Genomic DNA, 15,960 nt, shown 5'->3' on the forward strand with positions numbered 1-15,960 from the left:
TCCAATAAACAAATGCAAAAATAATTTCTTGCAACCCCTTGCGTCACATAGAAATCCACCCCCAATGTGTTTATAAATCGAATACGGCAAAACGCGGGTAGTTATCACTTTCTAGTTTGTGCAGAAAAATACTGCTATACATATCCAATAAACAAATGCAAAAATAATTTCTTGCAACCCCTTGCGTCACATAGAAATCCACCCCCAATGTGTTTATAAATCGAATACGGCAAAACGCGGGTAGTTATCACTTTCTAGTTTGTGCAGAAAAATACTGCTATACATACCCAATAAACAAATGCAAAAATAATTTCTTGCAACCCCTTGCGTCACATTTTTGAAATAAATAAACCACCTTTGTTTACGTTTAGTACACTTTGGGCCGAATGCACAAAGGTTTATCAAAGCTTAACGGCGCTGTTAACCCATTTGTTTTGAATTTGTGGATAACATACGACCTTCAATTCTGTTAATCCTCGTTTTTGCCATATTAAAAAAGGCATTTAGATCTTTGTCTTTTCAGCGGACAGCTGGGTTCGAAACCTCTTTTCGGCTAGCTGGCTTATTTCCCAGTATCCGTTTTATTTACGACTGAGGTATAGTAAAATTATGTACTGCAAACTCTTTATTTTAAAATACTCCGTCAAACTAGCAATTCAAGATCTGGAACACACTGTATACGAGATAACTTTGGCAACAGCGCTTCTGGCAGATTAAAATTTCAAACAGTAATTTTGTTAGTATTCTGTTGGCACCCCTTGCAAATTTCCTTCTTTACCAATACAATCATGGCTCCTACGGTGTAAGTAGTTGATCAAATTTTTGCAAAATCTTCAATCATCCGACTAAATTTATTGCTAACGACTAATAAATCCGCTAATTTTAGGTTTTAGCAATTTCAACCGTTTATCGTTCGCACGTATTTTTGTCGTGCACAATCAAAATTCGCTCAACATTTGTAAACATGTCGATTGAGGTTAGTTGTGTGCTTTTAGGGAGAAAGCTGCAGAGAAAAAGGAGAAGACTGGGGGGCGCAAAGTGAAGGGGCTTCCCGTCGTGCCCGAATCGGTGTTGAAGCACCGAAAGAAGCGGGTGCAGAATAAGGTAGCGCGCCTGAAGTCGGCGTTGAGCAAACGCTCGAAGATCCTCAAGAAGACAAAGCGGATCTTCAAGCGAGCGGAGTCCTACGTCAAGGAATACAGGCTGAAGGAACGCGACGAAGTTAGGCTGAGACGTGAGGCCAAGCTACGCGGAAATTACTACGTCCCCGGTGACGCTAAGTTAGCGTTCGTTATTCGTATCAGGGGGTAAGTCCAACCAGATTTTCGGGACAAAATTCGATTGGGCACCGCCCCTGTGGCTTTGCCCGTTCCACTTTGTCCAAAATTATCGCGAGTCAACTGGTGATGATTGCGCCCCGATGGCCGATTGTCAATTCCAAAACTCGAACACTAACCTCCGTTTAATTTTCGCCTCCTTAACCGTCTCGTTGCAGTATCAACAAAGTCGCACCGAAAGTACGCAAAGTTCTACAGTTGTTCCGTTTGTTGCAAATCAACAACGGCGTCTTCATCAAGCTGAACAAGGCGACGATTAACATGATGCGTATCTGCGAACCGTACATTACGTGGGGCTATCCCAATTTGAAATCGGTTAGGGAGTTAATCTACAAACGCGGCTACGCCAAGATACAAGGAAGACGCATACCGATCACGAGTAATAAAATTATCGAGGAGAGATTGGGAAGGTGTAATATTATTTGTATGGAAGATTTAATACACGAGATTTTCACTGTTGGACCTAAGTTTAAGTATGCGTCGTCGTTCTTGTGGCCATTTAAGGTAGGTTCGGTGTACTCGAGGTTGTCTTGTTGTCACATGTTTCGTTTTAGCTCAACACACCGACCGGCGGATGGCGTAAGAAGACAAACCATTACGTTGAAGGGGGAGATTTTGGTAACAGAGAAGATAAAATTAATGAACTTTTAAGACGTATGGTTTAATAAGTTGATTTTTATTCTTTTTACCAATAAACTATTATTACTACGTGGACATGTTTCGTCTTGTTGATCCACCCTTCCTTTTGCGCTTACGTGTACAAATTTAAAAATAAATTTGTGTTGGATTGCGATCTATTTTTGTGCAATTGCACTTTTACTTTTTAGCATGGCCTGTTCATTGTTTTATATGGGTAACGTTTAACCAATTAGAGACGAGCTGAAATTTGGCGAGGTACTTTGTTATAAGGGTCTAAACACCCTCTATAACCCCAGCGCCGAGGCGTTGAGCCTGTCGCCCTAAAACCACCCCCTAATTCGGATAAAATTACCTTTTTTGAAATTTTTCTTTAAAAACTAAATATTTTAAGAAAAAATGTTAAGGGAGGAAAATTGTAAAGAAGAAAATTTCACACCTCTACTTTTTAACCAATAAGGTGCCTTAATTTTGACTAGTTACCATGGCAACTAAAAAAAATTCCGGAAATTTTTTTGTGGCGCCATTATATTTAAGTGGAAATTTTTTGATATTTGAAAAGGCAAACAAATGATCTACAACCATTAAATAATGTAGATATACCTCAACCTGTGAATAATGCAAAATTTCTATAAGAATTACCTAACATTATTTATTATTCGCTATAAAGTTTCATTAAACAGAAAACACAAATTTGTTTTAACTATTATCCATTAACAATTTATATTTCAAAAAACGTAAGATCTACAAACTCTGTGAATAGGAAGGTGACAAATTAATTAGATGTCTGTGTTTTCAGACATATATGTAATATTTTGAAACAATTTTGTTCAAATCTCTTTTACGCAAAAGACCATATTTACGTGACATCTGCAGCAGACTTTCTTGGATTTTCATAAACAAACCATTCCTCTAACGGTTCCTGGTCTTCCATTAAATTCATTAAATATATTAATTTTGGATGACATATTTGCACTTGACTCAACTCTTTGTAGTATTTACATAAATTGTACTTTTCAAAGCATTTCGTTTTTCTCAAATTGTTTAACGCAAATGCTTGCAAGAAATGTTTTACATAAGAATATCTTTGTTTGCTGGTTTACTGTAATTTACCAATATAAACCTCATCTGTCAAAAGCATGGCCGCCTATATCACGGCCACCTACTGCAACAAAGCATGTTAATTAATATTATATTTTTAGTGCATTTCCACAAAAATGAAAAAAAAATGCGCTATTGTGGCCACTTTGTCCGCTCGTTCATTAAGGCGCTACTAGTTCTTTATCTTAAGAGCTATTGTTCTACTTTTTTCGCTATTTGGTTCGTTATGGTGTCGAGGCTTCCGCCAAGGCAGGAATTTTTCCTGCGTTTATTGCTAAAAAAGTTATTGTTAAAAAACCAACAAACCGTTTTTTACATGTTGCATAATTTTACACTTTTGCCGTTTATTAACGATCCTATAGAGATCGTTTATAATTTTGCATTGCTGTCTGTCGTCCCTCTGTTGGTCTGTCCGTCTGTACCTTTGTCTGTCTGCCCTTGTATCTGTCCGTATGAACGATAACTTTGTTTGGAAATGTCCGATCGCTTTCCGATGTCCGATGCATGATTTTCAATATGGGCATAGCTTCAGCCATATAATACGCAATGCCAAAAGTTGAGTCGAATGGATTCAAAATTCACAGATGCCCTTTTCGCATCTCGACCATTTATAAACCGAATTGCAAACTTTTTTATTTATAAAAGTATTTAAATGAAATTTGATACATGAGAGAGAGAGAGAGAGCATTTATTTCAACCACGAATGTGGTGTAACTGTCACACAATAACAACATAAATAAAAAACACAATAAAGTACAATAAATAATATAAATATATCTATAAAAAAGAAATGTAAATAGGTATATATATTAAAATTTATTTATATATATTATATTTTTTTTTTAAATATGACTAGCATTTTTGATATTCGTAAAGAAATCATCCAGTGTGTATAGCACCATTGATTGAAGAATTTTTCTAATTTGGTTTTTAAAAGGAGCCAACATTGTAATACATTTGACATGTGCCGGAAGGACATTATAAAATCTCACCCCCATCTGTAGGTAGGACGAGTTATGCACCTTACTTTTTGATCTCATTATAGAAAAGTTATTTTTCGTTCTCGTATTATATGAGTGGTTATCACAATTTAATGAAAATAATTTTTTGTTTTTGAACACGAAACATAAACATTCAAGCACATATAATGAATAGACGGTTGCAATCTGAAAGTTTTTAAAATACGGTTTGCAGGATTCCCGTTTCTGTAGCGAAAACATTACCCTGATTGCTCTTTTTTGAACCTTAAATATGCTAGCAATTCTATAACTAGTAGCATTTCCCCATAATGAGATACCGTACCGCACCTTACTTTCAAATATTGAATAGTAGATTTGCAAAAGGGGTTTTATGGTCACATAAATTTTTACAACGGGACAATGCGAAAATCGATGAATGTAATTTTGCTCTCAGATGGTCAATGTGATCTTTCCAACTAAGTTCTGTGTCTATAATAACTCCTAAGAAGGTACAGGATTGACACCTTTCTAATTGAACTGACTGGTAACGCAGTGGAGCGATATCCAAACCCATATTTTTCTTATAAAGAAGAATTTTTGTTTTTTCCAAATTGAGTAAAAGTTTATTTGCATTAAACCAATTAATAAGAGTTGATAACGCACGTTTTAAATTAATTTCTAACTCTTCTTCAACACAAGCCACACTCACACTAGTGTCGTCTGCATATGTGGTGATATCACATGAAGATGGATCGAAGCAGTTAAATAGGTCATTAATAAAGATTATAAATAATATAGGACCAAGGATAGATCCTTGGGGTACACCATACTTGATTGGTTTTAATTCGGATGCAACTTCAATAATTTGTCCCGAGGAAGAAATTTGCTCAACTGCAACATATTGTGACCTATCACTAATAAAGGATCTCAATAAATTTAGCGTCACGCCTCTAATGCCATATGAGTATAGCTTGTCCAGTAACAAGTCATGATCAACCAGATCGAAAGCCTTCGACAAATCACAACTTATCGATGCTACAACCTTGCCATTATTATGCGCAGTGCGTATGTAGTGTAACATACTTTGTAAAGCTGTGGTAGTTGATTTATTTACTCTATAGCCATGTTGTGAACTATTAAACAATTTATGGGTTTCCAAAAAGGCAATTAATCTAACTTTTATGAGAGATTCTAGTATTTTCGATACGGAATTTAAGATCGAAATTGGTCTATAATTTTGTGGTTCTGATTTAGATTTTGATTTGTGAAGTGGGTTAATTTTTGCAATTTTACCATGGCTTGGAAAAGTCCCAGAAGAGAAAGAAAGGTTAATTAAGTAAATCAAAGGTTGATATATTTCATCAAACACTTCTTTATATATTTTTATAGGAATACCATCGTGACCGCAAGCTAACGTATTATTTAAATTATTTACAATATTGAACAATTCAGTTTTTGTGACAGGCAGCAAATAGAAAGAATTTGGTGATGATGGGATAACTTTTGTAGTTTCGTATGTTGGAGGTATGTTTTTTCTACATTCATGCGCAACGGAAGCAAAATAGTCATTGAAAATATTAGCAACGTGTTCAGAATTAGTAATAACCTTGCCATTTTGGTTTAAAGAAATAGATGTAGTTTTTTTGTTTGTTTATTTAGGTTTTTATTTATAATTTGCCACGTGGATTTTATTTTGTTTCTCGAATTCATTATAATTCTTTTAGTTTGCATTTTTTTTGCTTGTGCAATAACTTTTTTAAATATTTTATTGTAGCGCTTGAAGTGATCAGTGAAATTTGATTGAGGATTATTTCGCATATTTATGTAAAGCTTCCGCTTTACCTTACTAGAAGTTCGGATTCCTTTTGTCACCCAATTCCGGGTTTTCTTTCCAAGGTAATGTTTCCTTAAGGGAAAACAATTAAAAAATATAGGTTGAATAATTTTAAAGAAATGACTGGTGAACTGATCTACGTTGTGTATGGTGTATAAACGGCTCCAGTCAATCCTTTGTAGGTGGTGTTTAAATGAATTTAAATTAGTTTGATTGATAACACGTCTCCACAAGTATAGACTAGGTTTTATTCTATTAGTTTTCATAATGAATATTTGGGCGTTATGATCCGAGAAATCTACAGAAAAATTGAAGGTGCGGTAAAAAGTACTTGGAAGGTTAGTAATAATATTGTCGATACAGCTACTGGAGTTAAATGCAATCCTGGTTGGTGTTGAGATAGTAGTAGTGAAACCATATGTATTTAATATATTTAAAGTATTATTTAGTAACGGCGAAGGTTTTAGAAAATTAACATTAAAATCTCCGCATAAAATTAAAGTTTTATGCTTTTGAACAATATGTAGGGCTTCTTCTAAATTTTCTAGAAAAATGCATTGATTACGATCCGGCCTGTATAAAGATAATATTGTTATTGAATGATTCGTTAATTGAATTCCACATATTTCAAAATTCATTTCCACCGACAAGTCTCGTATTTCGCCAATGGTTTCAAACTGAATGCCCTTCTTTATGAATATCACTGTACCGCCATGATTATTATGGGATCGACAAAAATAATCCGCAATTACATAGTTGTCGTTGTCGATCGTTAATTGCAATAACTGTTCCTCTCTCAGCCAATGCTCGTCAATACATAATATGTCAACATCACCAAAATCTTGAAGTAGTAGCAGAAGGCTGTCCGTTTTATTCTTTATTCTTTATACATAGGCACTTGAAATAAACGCAAGTTTCAAAATTTGGTTTTGCACATGCGCAGTGCCAACTTTTTTTTATTTATGGAAGAATTTAAACGAAATTTGATACATAGGCACTTGGAATAAAAGAACATCTTAAGCCAGTTTCAAAATTTGGTTTTGAGATGCCCCAACCTTAACAACGTCCTGTGAATATGATTGTCGATACGAAGCACCCTATACATCATGTAGGTTACACAAGCTGCCAACAGAAATCTGGTGGGATTACAGAAAAGGGAAAGAGAGCGAAGATGAGACGGATGGAATTTCTTGGAAGACGACATGTGTTTACAATTTCAACACCTGCAGTCCACTTTTTCCTTAGAAATGCGGGAAATGCAGAGAATGGGCGATTTTGGGGTGGTATAGGGGTATTAGCAGATCAAATTACCGCGTGGCTTGGGTTGGTCAAATAAATAGGATTTAACATGTGTGTTCATGGTCTTTGTCTTGTAACCGGCTGAAGTGTAAAGTACGGCTTGTCTTGAAATATTTTGTGATACCTTAATCATTGCTGTGCGCTTTTGCTTTGTTATATCAGGTGAGGTATTTGCTTTATTCAATTAATCTATAAATGTGTGTAACTTGAATGCAGATTGTAGCCTTTTATTTATGTACTTACTGAATTCAATCACTTGTACCTTTAATGTGTAACCTTTGTTGGCAATCATGTTTCATTGTCGGTAGGGCTGTATCTGTGCTTTACATACTTGCATGTGTACATATTTAATTTGTGTATTGTGCTTTTTAGTCACTCTCGATTATTTCATTGCATTTCATTATATTTGCTTATTTGGGACTGTGAGTAATCTGTGCTTGTTTAGAGGGGATCGAGCTATTCAAGTTTATACGGCCTTGGTGAACCTAACACTAACATTTTCACTCGTTCCGAACCCAACAACTTTAGCCCTTGACTACAGGGTCTCCACTGGTCTTGGGTACTTCCCCCCGCCCGGCGAGGTATATTTGACATTTCTTAGTTTTGTCCGATGTATGTGTTGTAATACCTGGGGAATGGCTCGATCCCATTTTGGTTACTCATAGCGTGTTTGTAGTAGTTACCCCGGTTTCGAGAGGGCTCAAAAGTGCTGTACATTGGATGTTGTTCATTATAGGACTACTCCGAATTAGGTTTTCCTGCAGTTTTCCTAATTCGTAAGGTAAATGCCGGAGTAGTATAGAACTGCTTAAGACCCTCTGCAGGGGCACTGTTTTGGTATTAGCTGCAATATAAACTTAAATCAACTATTGCTTTTGGTGTTCTTTATCCATAAAACGCGCTCATGGCCTGCTGAGGACCCAGTTATTAGACAACGTAGGTGTCCTACATGACGATCACGATCTTAGCGCACTCGGAGTGGCTCCAGAGTGACAGGTTCTCGCGGGAAATGTAAGCGAGAATATTCAAACAGGCAGCCATGTTAGTGTGGCATTCCCGCTACTACAGAATATGGTCCAATATCCCGGTGTGATTTGAAGTTGGCATTAGCTCGCCGAGATATTAGGAGGCTAAGATCATCACATATTGATTCGCTCTTGTTTTCTAGATATTGTTTCCATCTTTGCTTCTTAATTTCTATTTGTTTCTTAATATTGTCATGTAGGCTTCCGAGCCTCGACGATAGACCACGGTAAACACTGTAAGCACTAAGCAAATTATTCATCTTCCACTTGTAGACTCCAGTATCTGGAGCAAACTTTGGACTTTGAACGGAGACCGACCTTTGAACTTTAAACGGCGAGCAACTTTTGGACTTTACATTGAAGATCACCACATGGTTAACCTTTGAGGTCTCTATTTAGTTTTGAAAGCCATTGCCCGGAGAAGAGCAAGATAACATTTTACGGCACCCGAATTTCACCTTGTCGAATTTTACATGGAGTATCGACTGCTTTGGTCACGAGTACTCAGCATACGCTATCAATGAATGCGAAACTTTATAATCGCTACTCCTCTCCAAAAAAGTGAAAGTTACATTGAACTTGTACTTTCCCTATGATCCCATCGCCCCTTGAACAGGTTGCTCGTTATGGCCTTTATTTGGTTTTCAATGTCGTATAAACTATTTAAATTTAATGTCACCGTCAAATGACCTTAAAGTACAAGGTCATTATTTAAAGGACAAATATTGAACCCACTTTCCGAGGTCTGGATTTACTTTCCACCTGACGCTCGGGCTGAACGACCAAATGGTGCCTTGACCTATCTTCCGCGCGACATCTGGGGAAAGGGAGAGGTTTAGGGATTAACGACGGATTGAACGAGGCTCATTTTTCGATTCACTCGAAAACGGGCCTGAGTTTTACCTTCATCTACTTTTTCAGGTCACCGCTAGGTACCCAGTGAGCTTTTAACTTCACCTTGGTCTATTCTACAAGGTCGCCACCAGGTGGTGATCGACCTTGAACTAAGTTAGGAACAGGGTCTATATGGTTACTTATGTCGGCCTTTTTACACCCACAGCTAGCGTTTGTAAAATTTCCTCTGGGTCTGGCGGAGATGTGTTCCTTATTGGGCGAATGTGTCCTGCGTTACCTCTTTCAAACTCATTGCTCTGGAGAACGTGGTTTATCTAGCCCCTACCGAACTTAGCACCTAATTATTAGTTAGTTCACTTTTCATTTTCTTGGTTTTTTAAGATAGTGCTCTGCTGAGTTCATATGAACCTGGCGGAACATATAATTTAAAAAAAAGGAGCATTTAATTCGGAAATATAGCACTAAATTAGCACCTAATTATGCAAAATGTTTGATTGTGCTCTGCTGACCATGCTTCATGGGCATACCGGGAACCATTGTTTTGCCAGCAGCGACGTAACTCATGCCGGCTGGGCTAGGAAGTGACGCTTTGGACTTTACCGACTGGATAAAGTGTGCACTTTCGCGGACAAGTTTGAATTCGGACAACCATCTCCCTAGAGATGGTTTCGATACGTGATAATGCCTCCAGCATTTCGGATTTTTAAAAAAACTGTATCTTTCCAGTTTCTTAAGGCTTGCGGTTCCGGCAAGTTCAGAGAGTTGGGATAACGACTTCCCATCGGTAGGATAGTCGTGGTCGAGCTCTGTTCGACGTCGCTTGGAGGGACCCTCCTCTGCCTCCAATGATTTCTAATGGGTATGTTTTGCAGGTAAACTTTTTACGACACAAACCGGCATAAACCTAGCATTAACCAATCCACTTTCTTTTCCTTTAAGTAACTTTTGAGTACTTTACGCCATCTAGGTATGTCCTATATAACCAACTGGTTTAATTGCAAATTATTTTTGTGGTCGAGTTCTTATTATAGTAGTTCTTTGTTTTACCGCCCGAGGTAGTGCAGAGGTTTCTTTTTAATTCTTTTCTCGTTATAGATGAGTTTCTACATTACCGGCTTTCAAAATTGTACCAACATTGACGCGGAATTTATTTACCTACACTACGATCATTGTTTCTGAATGGTAACCGCAAGTATAACGAAACCGTTTGAAGATTAACGATCTTGAAAATTGCTCCGATATATCTGATTTTAAAGACCAGATTTGACCGGCCTCAAGGTCATTTTGTTACATTTGCCCAACCTGAATGTAACGCACATTTCTCCATCGAATCTGGACGATTTACTTCCTGCGATGCCCCGTCGGGTTCTATGACCTTTTGTTGGAATACGCCGTCATCCCTAATACCTGGGTCATTTAATTCTGTAACTTATAGGGGTACAATCTCTGTGATTACTAGCAGCTTCTTAAGTTTCCCAAGTTCCTCAAATTAGTGAAGTGATGCAGGCTCTCGAGCTCTTCGAAATATCCATGTAATCTCTTTGGTATGGGGATATTTTTCGTCCTTGCCTTTCAACTGTCTCAAAGTCCATATCAGTAAATTACGTGTGAATTCTGGAATAATCACGAAGTTGAGGACTATAAGCAGTCTTATCTCCTCGAAAGGTACTCCGGTGACAGCAGCTTTGTTAACATCCATCGGCGGATCGTGAAGTTTGTTCGTGCCGAAGCATATGTTATGTATCCCTGATACCTACTGGCTACTGTCTAGTCATACCATGTTTGGAAAGGTGTTATCGTCTCAGATCTTCAGAAGAAGTGGTACAACATCATCAATTCCTCGTCTTACACAAACTCTTTTTCTCTAAAAATTGTTCAATCGGGATCACCTAGGATTATGTACTCCTGGTACAAATCTCTTTTTTAAAATTCTTTGAGGGAGTAGTAAACTTACCTATACAAAGTAGTTTTCAGTGCATTGGAAGTTGTGTGAAACTTATAAGGCACAAATATCCAAACCTTTCACAGAACTATAGTCCCCTACCTCCTCGTGTTGAAAGGCGGCCAACGAAGCACGGGCAGGAAGTCTGCCTAGCAGTAGTAAATTTCCGGTGTGCGGGAAAAAGGGGGAACCCCTGTGTTTTGTGTGTCCCAGTAGTGTTTGGCAGCAGGGTATCTCCTCTGTATCCATGGGGAGAGTCCCTCCAAACGACGCCGACGTCGGGCAAAGCTCCTACCAATGAGAAGTCACTCTTTGGAGGTCGATATCAATTCGGCAAAGCACTATGTTTTTAAATAGCACTTTTGCTTCTTTGTGCTTCAGCCATTCCAACCTTTTAGAAATTTGAATCAGGAGAACATTAACTTGAGAAAGTTGACACCTTGCTACGCTCCTGTGATCCTGCTTGAGAACGAAACTTACACCTTTCGTGTCTTTACGATACCGATTAATCGAATCTTAAAAGAGAAATCGGTTCTAGAAGAAAATAATTATATGAATTTGCACCAGGAAGACATAATAGACGAGAATGTGTTTTCTAATCCAGAGACACTTAGAACACAAAATTGTGCCAGGAGAACATGATAGATGGTTGTCCTTCTGATGCTTCCGTGATTTTGAACCTAAGACATGGAAACAATACAAAGTATGCTTTTTGGTGCTTCTGTGATCCTGATCCTTCGAATTCTAAAAGACATATTGGTCTATATTAAAAAGTAATAAATGACGAAGTGTTTGTCTACGGGTTGTCCAGTGATCATTGTATAGTTTTATCGAGTCTTAGAAAAAAAAACTGTTGGTCAAAGGAATTTACACCTTCTTGTGCTTCTGTAAACCTAGCGCAATGGTGTCGAGAAGATAAATGATTGTCAGGAGGCCAGAATAAATCAGGAAGATTTTGTCGATAAATTTTACACCTTTGAGCTTATCTGATTTTAGTCCAACTTTTAGAAGACAAGCTATGTCAGCGTAATACGGCAATCTAGGCCTTTTTGTGGTTCTATACTGTGGTGAACAGTTAACATGTATAGGACTTGCCAGTAGGTATTAAGGGTACATAACATAACCTAAAGATCTGGCAAGACTTGGGAACTATAATAGGTGGATGTTCCGTTACACAATTAAACTGTATCATAACACATCTTTAAAAGTATACTGAAGAGACATTTGGGTTGTTACAAAGCTTAAACTTTCTGTGCTCCTAATACTTGAGCATCAGGAACACATAATAGCCAAAGATGTGTACTTAATGTGCTTATTATTATCGCCTAGTAACCAACGCGACAAACGGTTTCGGAGTAGGAACCATACCATCGACGGTTTCCTCCGTAGGGGGCTCACCAGGCACAATGGAAAAGTTAAATTGTTGAAGAAGACCGGCAACGAACAAGAAAACGTTCGCTTTCGCCAAAGTCTCCCCCAAACATCTACGTTTGCCCAAACCAAAAGGGATGTAGTTCTCTGGGATTTGGACTCGACCATCCTTAATGAAGCGCTCGGGTTGGAAGGCTTCCGGGTTTGTCCATCCAGAACTCTCATCCATTAGGACACCTCGTAGACTTCCAATGATAATTGTGTCCTAAAAGACGATCTTGTAAACGGTTTTGGGTTACTTTCGGGCTATACCTTCGGTATGAAATATCCGTTGAGGTGCGTGTCTTTTAGGGTTCTGTATGGTAAGGAAAAACCGAGGTCAGCAAACATCCGTATCGACTCCAAAACGACGCATTCTACGTACTTTAAGCTGAAAATTATGTTTATGGACCTTTGGCAGTGAGCGTGGTGCTTACCGCGACCGATCCTCCAAGGTTGGGAGTCTGTGCCGGCCAAGGACTGCGTCAATTTCTTCTTGGGCTCTTGTTTGGATGTCGGGGTTTAGGGTGAGATAGAGAAAAGCAAAAGCCAGAGCTTTGGCAGATGTTTCAGTTCCGGCCATAAAGAGATCTAAGCTGATGGCCAACAGTTGGTCCTCGGAGAAGCTGGTTTTTGTATCTGGAGATTTTAGTGTGTCCAAGTAGGAATCTATCAGACTACGATGATCTAACGAATCGAAACTTCTCTTGCACTCTTCTACTTCGCCACGAACAAATTCCAAGATCTGCTGATGGATCTTAACAAAGTTGCTGTATCCGGAGTACTGAGGGCAGATATATCGTAAGATTGGGAAATGACTGAATAGTGCACCATCCATGTGGACGTTGGATACTAGATCTGTTATTAAATGCTGTAGGTGTTTTACTTGCTTATCATCTGGACTATGTTTTCTAGAGCTCAACATAGTCCATAGCGTGTTTAGTACGTAAACACCAAACATGTTGTCCACCCGCAGAACACATTCCCCTCCACCGTCGTCAATCTTTCTTCCAATGTCGTTGAGCATCGCTTGACATTCCCCTTCAATCATGTCGGACATGCTCTTTTTTCCCATTCCAAATTCCTTCAGATGCTTCATGATAAACGCCCTCTGCTCCTCCCAGAACTCACCGTCAGTAAATAGAACCCCCCTCGGTTTACCCCAGGTCCGACATGTATAAAAGATGGTGTTAGGCCTACCATTAAACTCTTCCCTGGACGAAAACTCCCTGTACTCTTTTGGCCCGCAGACGAAGACTACTCGATCAACACCAACCCGTGCCCCAACCACCGGCCCGTACTTTAAAGCGAGCGCCCCGACCGCTTTTGACATGGAACCGGACTTCTGGCGCAACCGGTTCAGTTCCAGACCACAACCGATAATTGGTAGCCATGCCGGACCGGGAGGAAAGTTTCTCGGTTTCCTCGAATTTAGCCACAGCAGACAGATGGTGACAATGAGAAGTATAAACCACATTTTAAAGATATTGAGTAGGCAAAATTTAATGGGACACCAGGGGTGACCTTTCGGGTGGATAAGATAAGGTGTTTACTTTTAGTTTTCCACTTCGTGACTATTATCAAATTAACACGCAACTTAATGCTATTGACCTGGCGACCGCTCTGGAAACTATGGCACGAATATTCCTTTGTTGCGCCCATGGTTTTGGTCCCTAAAAGACGGTCCCTATTGCGTGTGTGTCAATTACCGGAAAATTAACGGAGTTACGGTCCCGGATCGTTACCGCGCATTGACAAGCTATTGTAAGCCGCCAAAAAAAAACCAAATATATTACTACGCTACACCAGTTATTGGCAGATTCCGGTGAAGGAAGAAGACCGCGACAAGACGGATTCCACGTCATCTTTCGGAAATTTTCATTTCGAGCGAATGCCGTTTGGGTTGAGGAACGCGCCTTTACGATCGCCTGCGGTCTTCATTCGTCTGCGCCTCTTCAAAAGCGATTTAATAAAGTAAGAGGACAAAAAAAAACGAAGGCGACTAAGGAAATGAAGGTGACGAGGTCGAGGGCGGAAACAATTACGAATTAGACGCAGTAAACGAAGCCAATTACGAAAACAAAAGCGACAAGAGAACGAAAGGGGCAAGGAAGGCAACGGCAACGGCAAAGATATCAGGCAAATGTAACAAAGAAAATGAAAGGGACTATGAGGGCGAAGGCAATGAAAGAGGTTCGAATAGAATGAGAGAGGCGTAGGGAACGTAAGTGACGAAGGCTTAGGCAGAGACGAAGTAGACCTAGGCCACGATTGAGATGAAACCGACTAAAGGCCCGAAAGCGGTAGGGAGACAAAGGGACGAAAGCGGCGAAGGAGAAGGAGATGAAGGTGACGAAAGGGTAAAAAGGAGACGAAGGCGACGCTAAAGACGAAGTAGACAAAGACGACGAAGGAGAAACGGAAAACGGAAAGGTGAAGGAGATGAAGGAGAGAAACGAAGCTACGGATACACAATCGGCGAAGGGGGCGGCAGAAGTAAACGAAGACGACGAAGAAGAGAAAGGCGTTTAGAAGTCTGAAGGCAACGGAGAGGACGAATGTGGAAGGAAACGAAGGACACGACGGATCTGAAGACGAAGAAAGAGACAACGGAATTACAGAAGTCTAAAAATCCAAAGAAAGGTAAAATTGAAGAGAAGAAAACAACACAAAACAAAACAAAAGACAAGTAAGGTCGGAAAAATCGGACTATTTAACCAATTTTGCAGAATTAAGAAACTGAAGTAATTAAAATATCCCGAAGACATTCAAAGATTAGAAAAGAAGAACAACCCAATAAATAAAATGGATCTAAACATTTTGAAGAATTTGGATCATGTGGAAACGGCAAAGGCGGCCAAGAGGACGAAGGCGAATGCGAATGAGACCAAGACGACTAGTGAACGTAGGTAATGGTGGCGAAGGAGACGTAGGTCATTAAACAAACGGGGAAGCAACGAGGACGACAAGGGGATAACGATGTAGTTACATGGACGACGCAGGAGATGAAGTAGGACGAAAGACATGGTACAGCTGATGAAGACGATAAAGAAGATGAAGGAGACACAGGTGGCGAAAGAGAAGACGGAGGCGAAAGCGGCAAAGGAAATGAAGACGATGACAGAGACAAGGGAAAGAAGGCGGCGAAGAAGAAGAGCAATGTGAAAGCGACGAAAGAGCAAAGGGAAAAAGGCGACGAAAGCCTGAAAAATCAAAAATCTGAAGAACCCAAAGACATTCAAAGTTCAGAAAACAAGAACAACCCAAAAAATCTAAACATTTTGAAGAATTTAATTGAAGAGCGTAATAAATCGCAGTGATACGACTGAAGACGACCAATAGAACGAGAGTGACACAGGTCACAAAGGGGGCCAAGGTGGCGTAGGCTGCGAAAGTGTCGGAGGTTACGAAAAACCCCTTAGAAAAAATCGAGAGATGAAAAATTTAAAGAATTTAACGAAACAAGAAAAAGGGATTTTAAGGTTTTCATAAATTTAGAGAATTTTGAAAAATGAATGAAAGAATGAATGGATCGAAAGTACTCCAAAAGAAAGATTGTATG

General features: G+C 39.2%; 3 protein-coding genes across 3 annotated transcripts; 2 read left to right on the forward strand and 1 right to left on the reverse strand.

The window, feature by feature from the left end:
* Positions 1-701: 701 nt before the first annotated feature.
* On the forward strand, positions 702-2,051 carry LOC116181031 (60S ribosomal protein L7). The gene is made up of 4 exons (XM_031501254.1): positions 702-802; positions 996-1,307; positions 1,496-1,841; positions 1,892-2,051. The coding sequence occupies exons 1-4, from the start codon at positions 789-791 to the stop codon at positions 2,000-2,002; spliced, it is 783 nt and encodes a 260-aa protein (XP_031357114.1). The 5' UTR covers positions 702-788; the 3' UTR covers positions 2,003-2,051.
* Positions 2,052-12,182: 10,131 nt separating this feature from the next.
* LOC116180116 (probable cytochrome P450 303a1) lies at positions 12,183-14,197 on the reverse strand. The gene is made up of 3 exons (XM_031499957.1): positions 12,836-14,197; positions 12,672-12,789; positions 12,183-12,624 (listed from the first exon to the last, which is right to left on the reverse strand). Exons 1-3 carry the CDS (start codon positions 13,873-13,875, stop codon positions 12,307-12,309), a joined length of 1,476 nt encoding a protein of 491 aa, XP_031355817.1. The 5' UTR covers positions 13,876-14,197; the 3' UTR covers positions 12,183-12,306.
* A 1,006-nt stretch (positions 14,198-15,203) lies between these two features.
* On the forward strand, positions 15,204-15,718 carry LOC116180746 (acidic leucine-rich nuclear phosphoprotein 32-related protein 2-like). The gene is made up of 2 exons (XM_031500868.1): positions 15,204-15,303; positions 15,432-15,718. The coding sequence occupies exons 1-2, from the start codon at positions 15,204-15,206 to the stop codon at positions 15,716-15,718; spliced, it is 387 nt and encodes a 128-aa protein (XP_031356728.1).
* Positions 15,719-15,960: the final 242 nt, after the last annotated feature.

This window comes from Photinus pyralis, unplaced genomic scaffold, assembly GCF_008802855.1.
Source record: "Photinus pyralis isolate 1611_PpyrPB1 unplaced genomic scaffold, Ppyr1.3 Ppyr1.4_LG9, whole genome shotgun sequence".
NCBI classification, from domain to species: Eukaryota; Metazoa; Arthropoda; class Insecta; order Coleoptera; family Lampyridae; genus Photinus; species Photinus pyralis.

Excerpts from the sequence above, each read along its gene's own strand:
- LOC116180746 (XM_031500868.1), top strand. The coding sequence starts at position 15,204 with ATGGATCTAAACATTTTGAAGAATTTGGATCATGTGGAAACGGCAAAG. Across the intron at positions 15,304-15,431 it reads GACCAAGACGACTAGTGAAC|CTGATGAAGACGATAAAGAA; the intron begins GTAGGTAATGGT and ends GACATGGTACAG.
- LOC116180116 (XM_031499957.1), bottom strand. The coding sequence starts at position 13,875 with ATGTGGTTTATACTTCTCATTGTCACCATCTGTCTGCTGTGGCTAAAT. Across the intron at positions 12,790-12,835 it reads ACCTTGGAGGATCGGTCGCG|CTTAAAGTACGTAGAATGCG; the intron begins GTAAGCACCACG and ends CATAATTTTCAG. Across the intron at positions 12,625-12,671 it reads ACGGATATTTCATACCGAAG|GACACAATTATCATTGGAAG; the intron begins GTATAGCCCGAA and ends ATCGTCTTTTAG.
- LOC116181031 (XM_031501254.1), top strand. Across the intron at positions 1,308-1,495 it reads TTCGTTATTCGTATCAGGGG|TATCAACAAAGTCGCACCGA; the intron begins GTAAGTCCAACC and ends GTCTCGTTGCAG. Across the intron at positions 1,842-1,891 it reads CGTTCTTGTGGCCATTTAAG|CTCAACACACCGACCGGCGG; the intron begins GTAGGTTCGGTG and ends GTTTCGTTTTAG.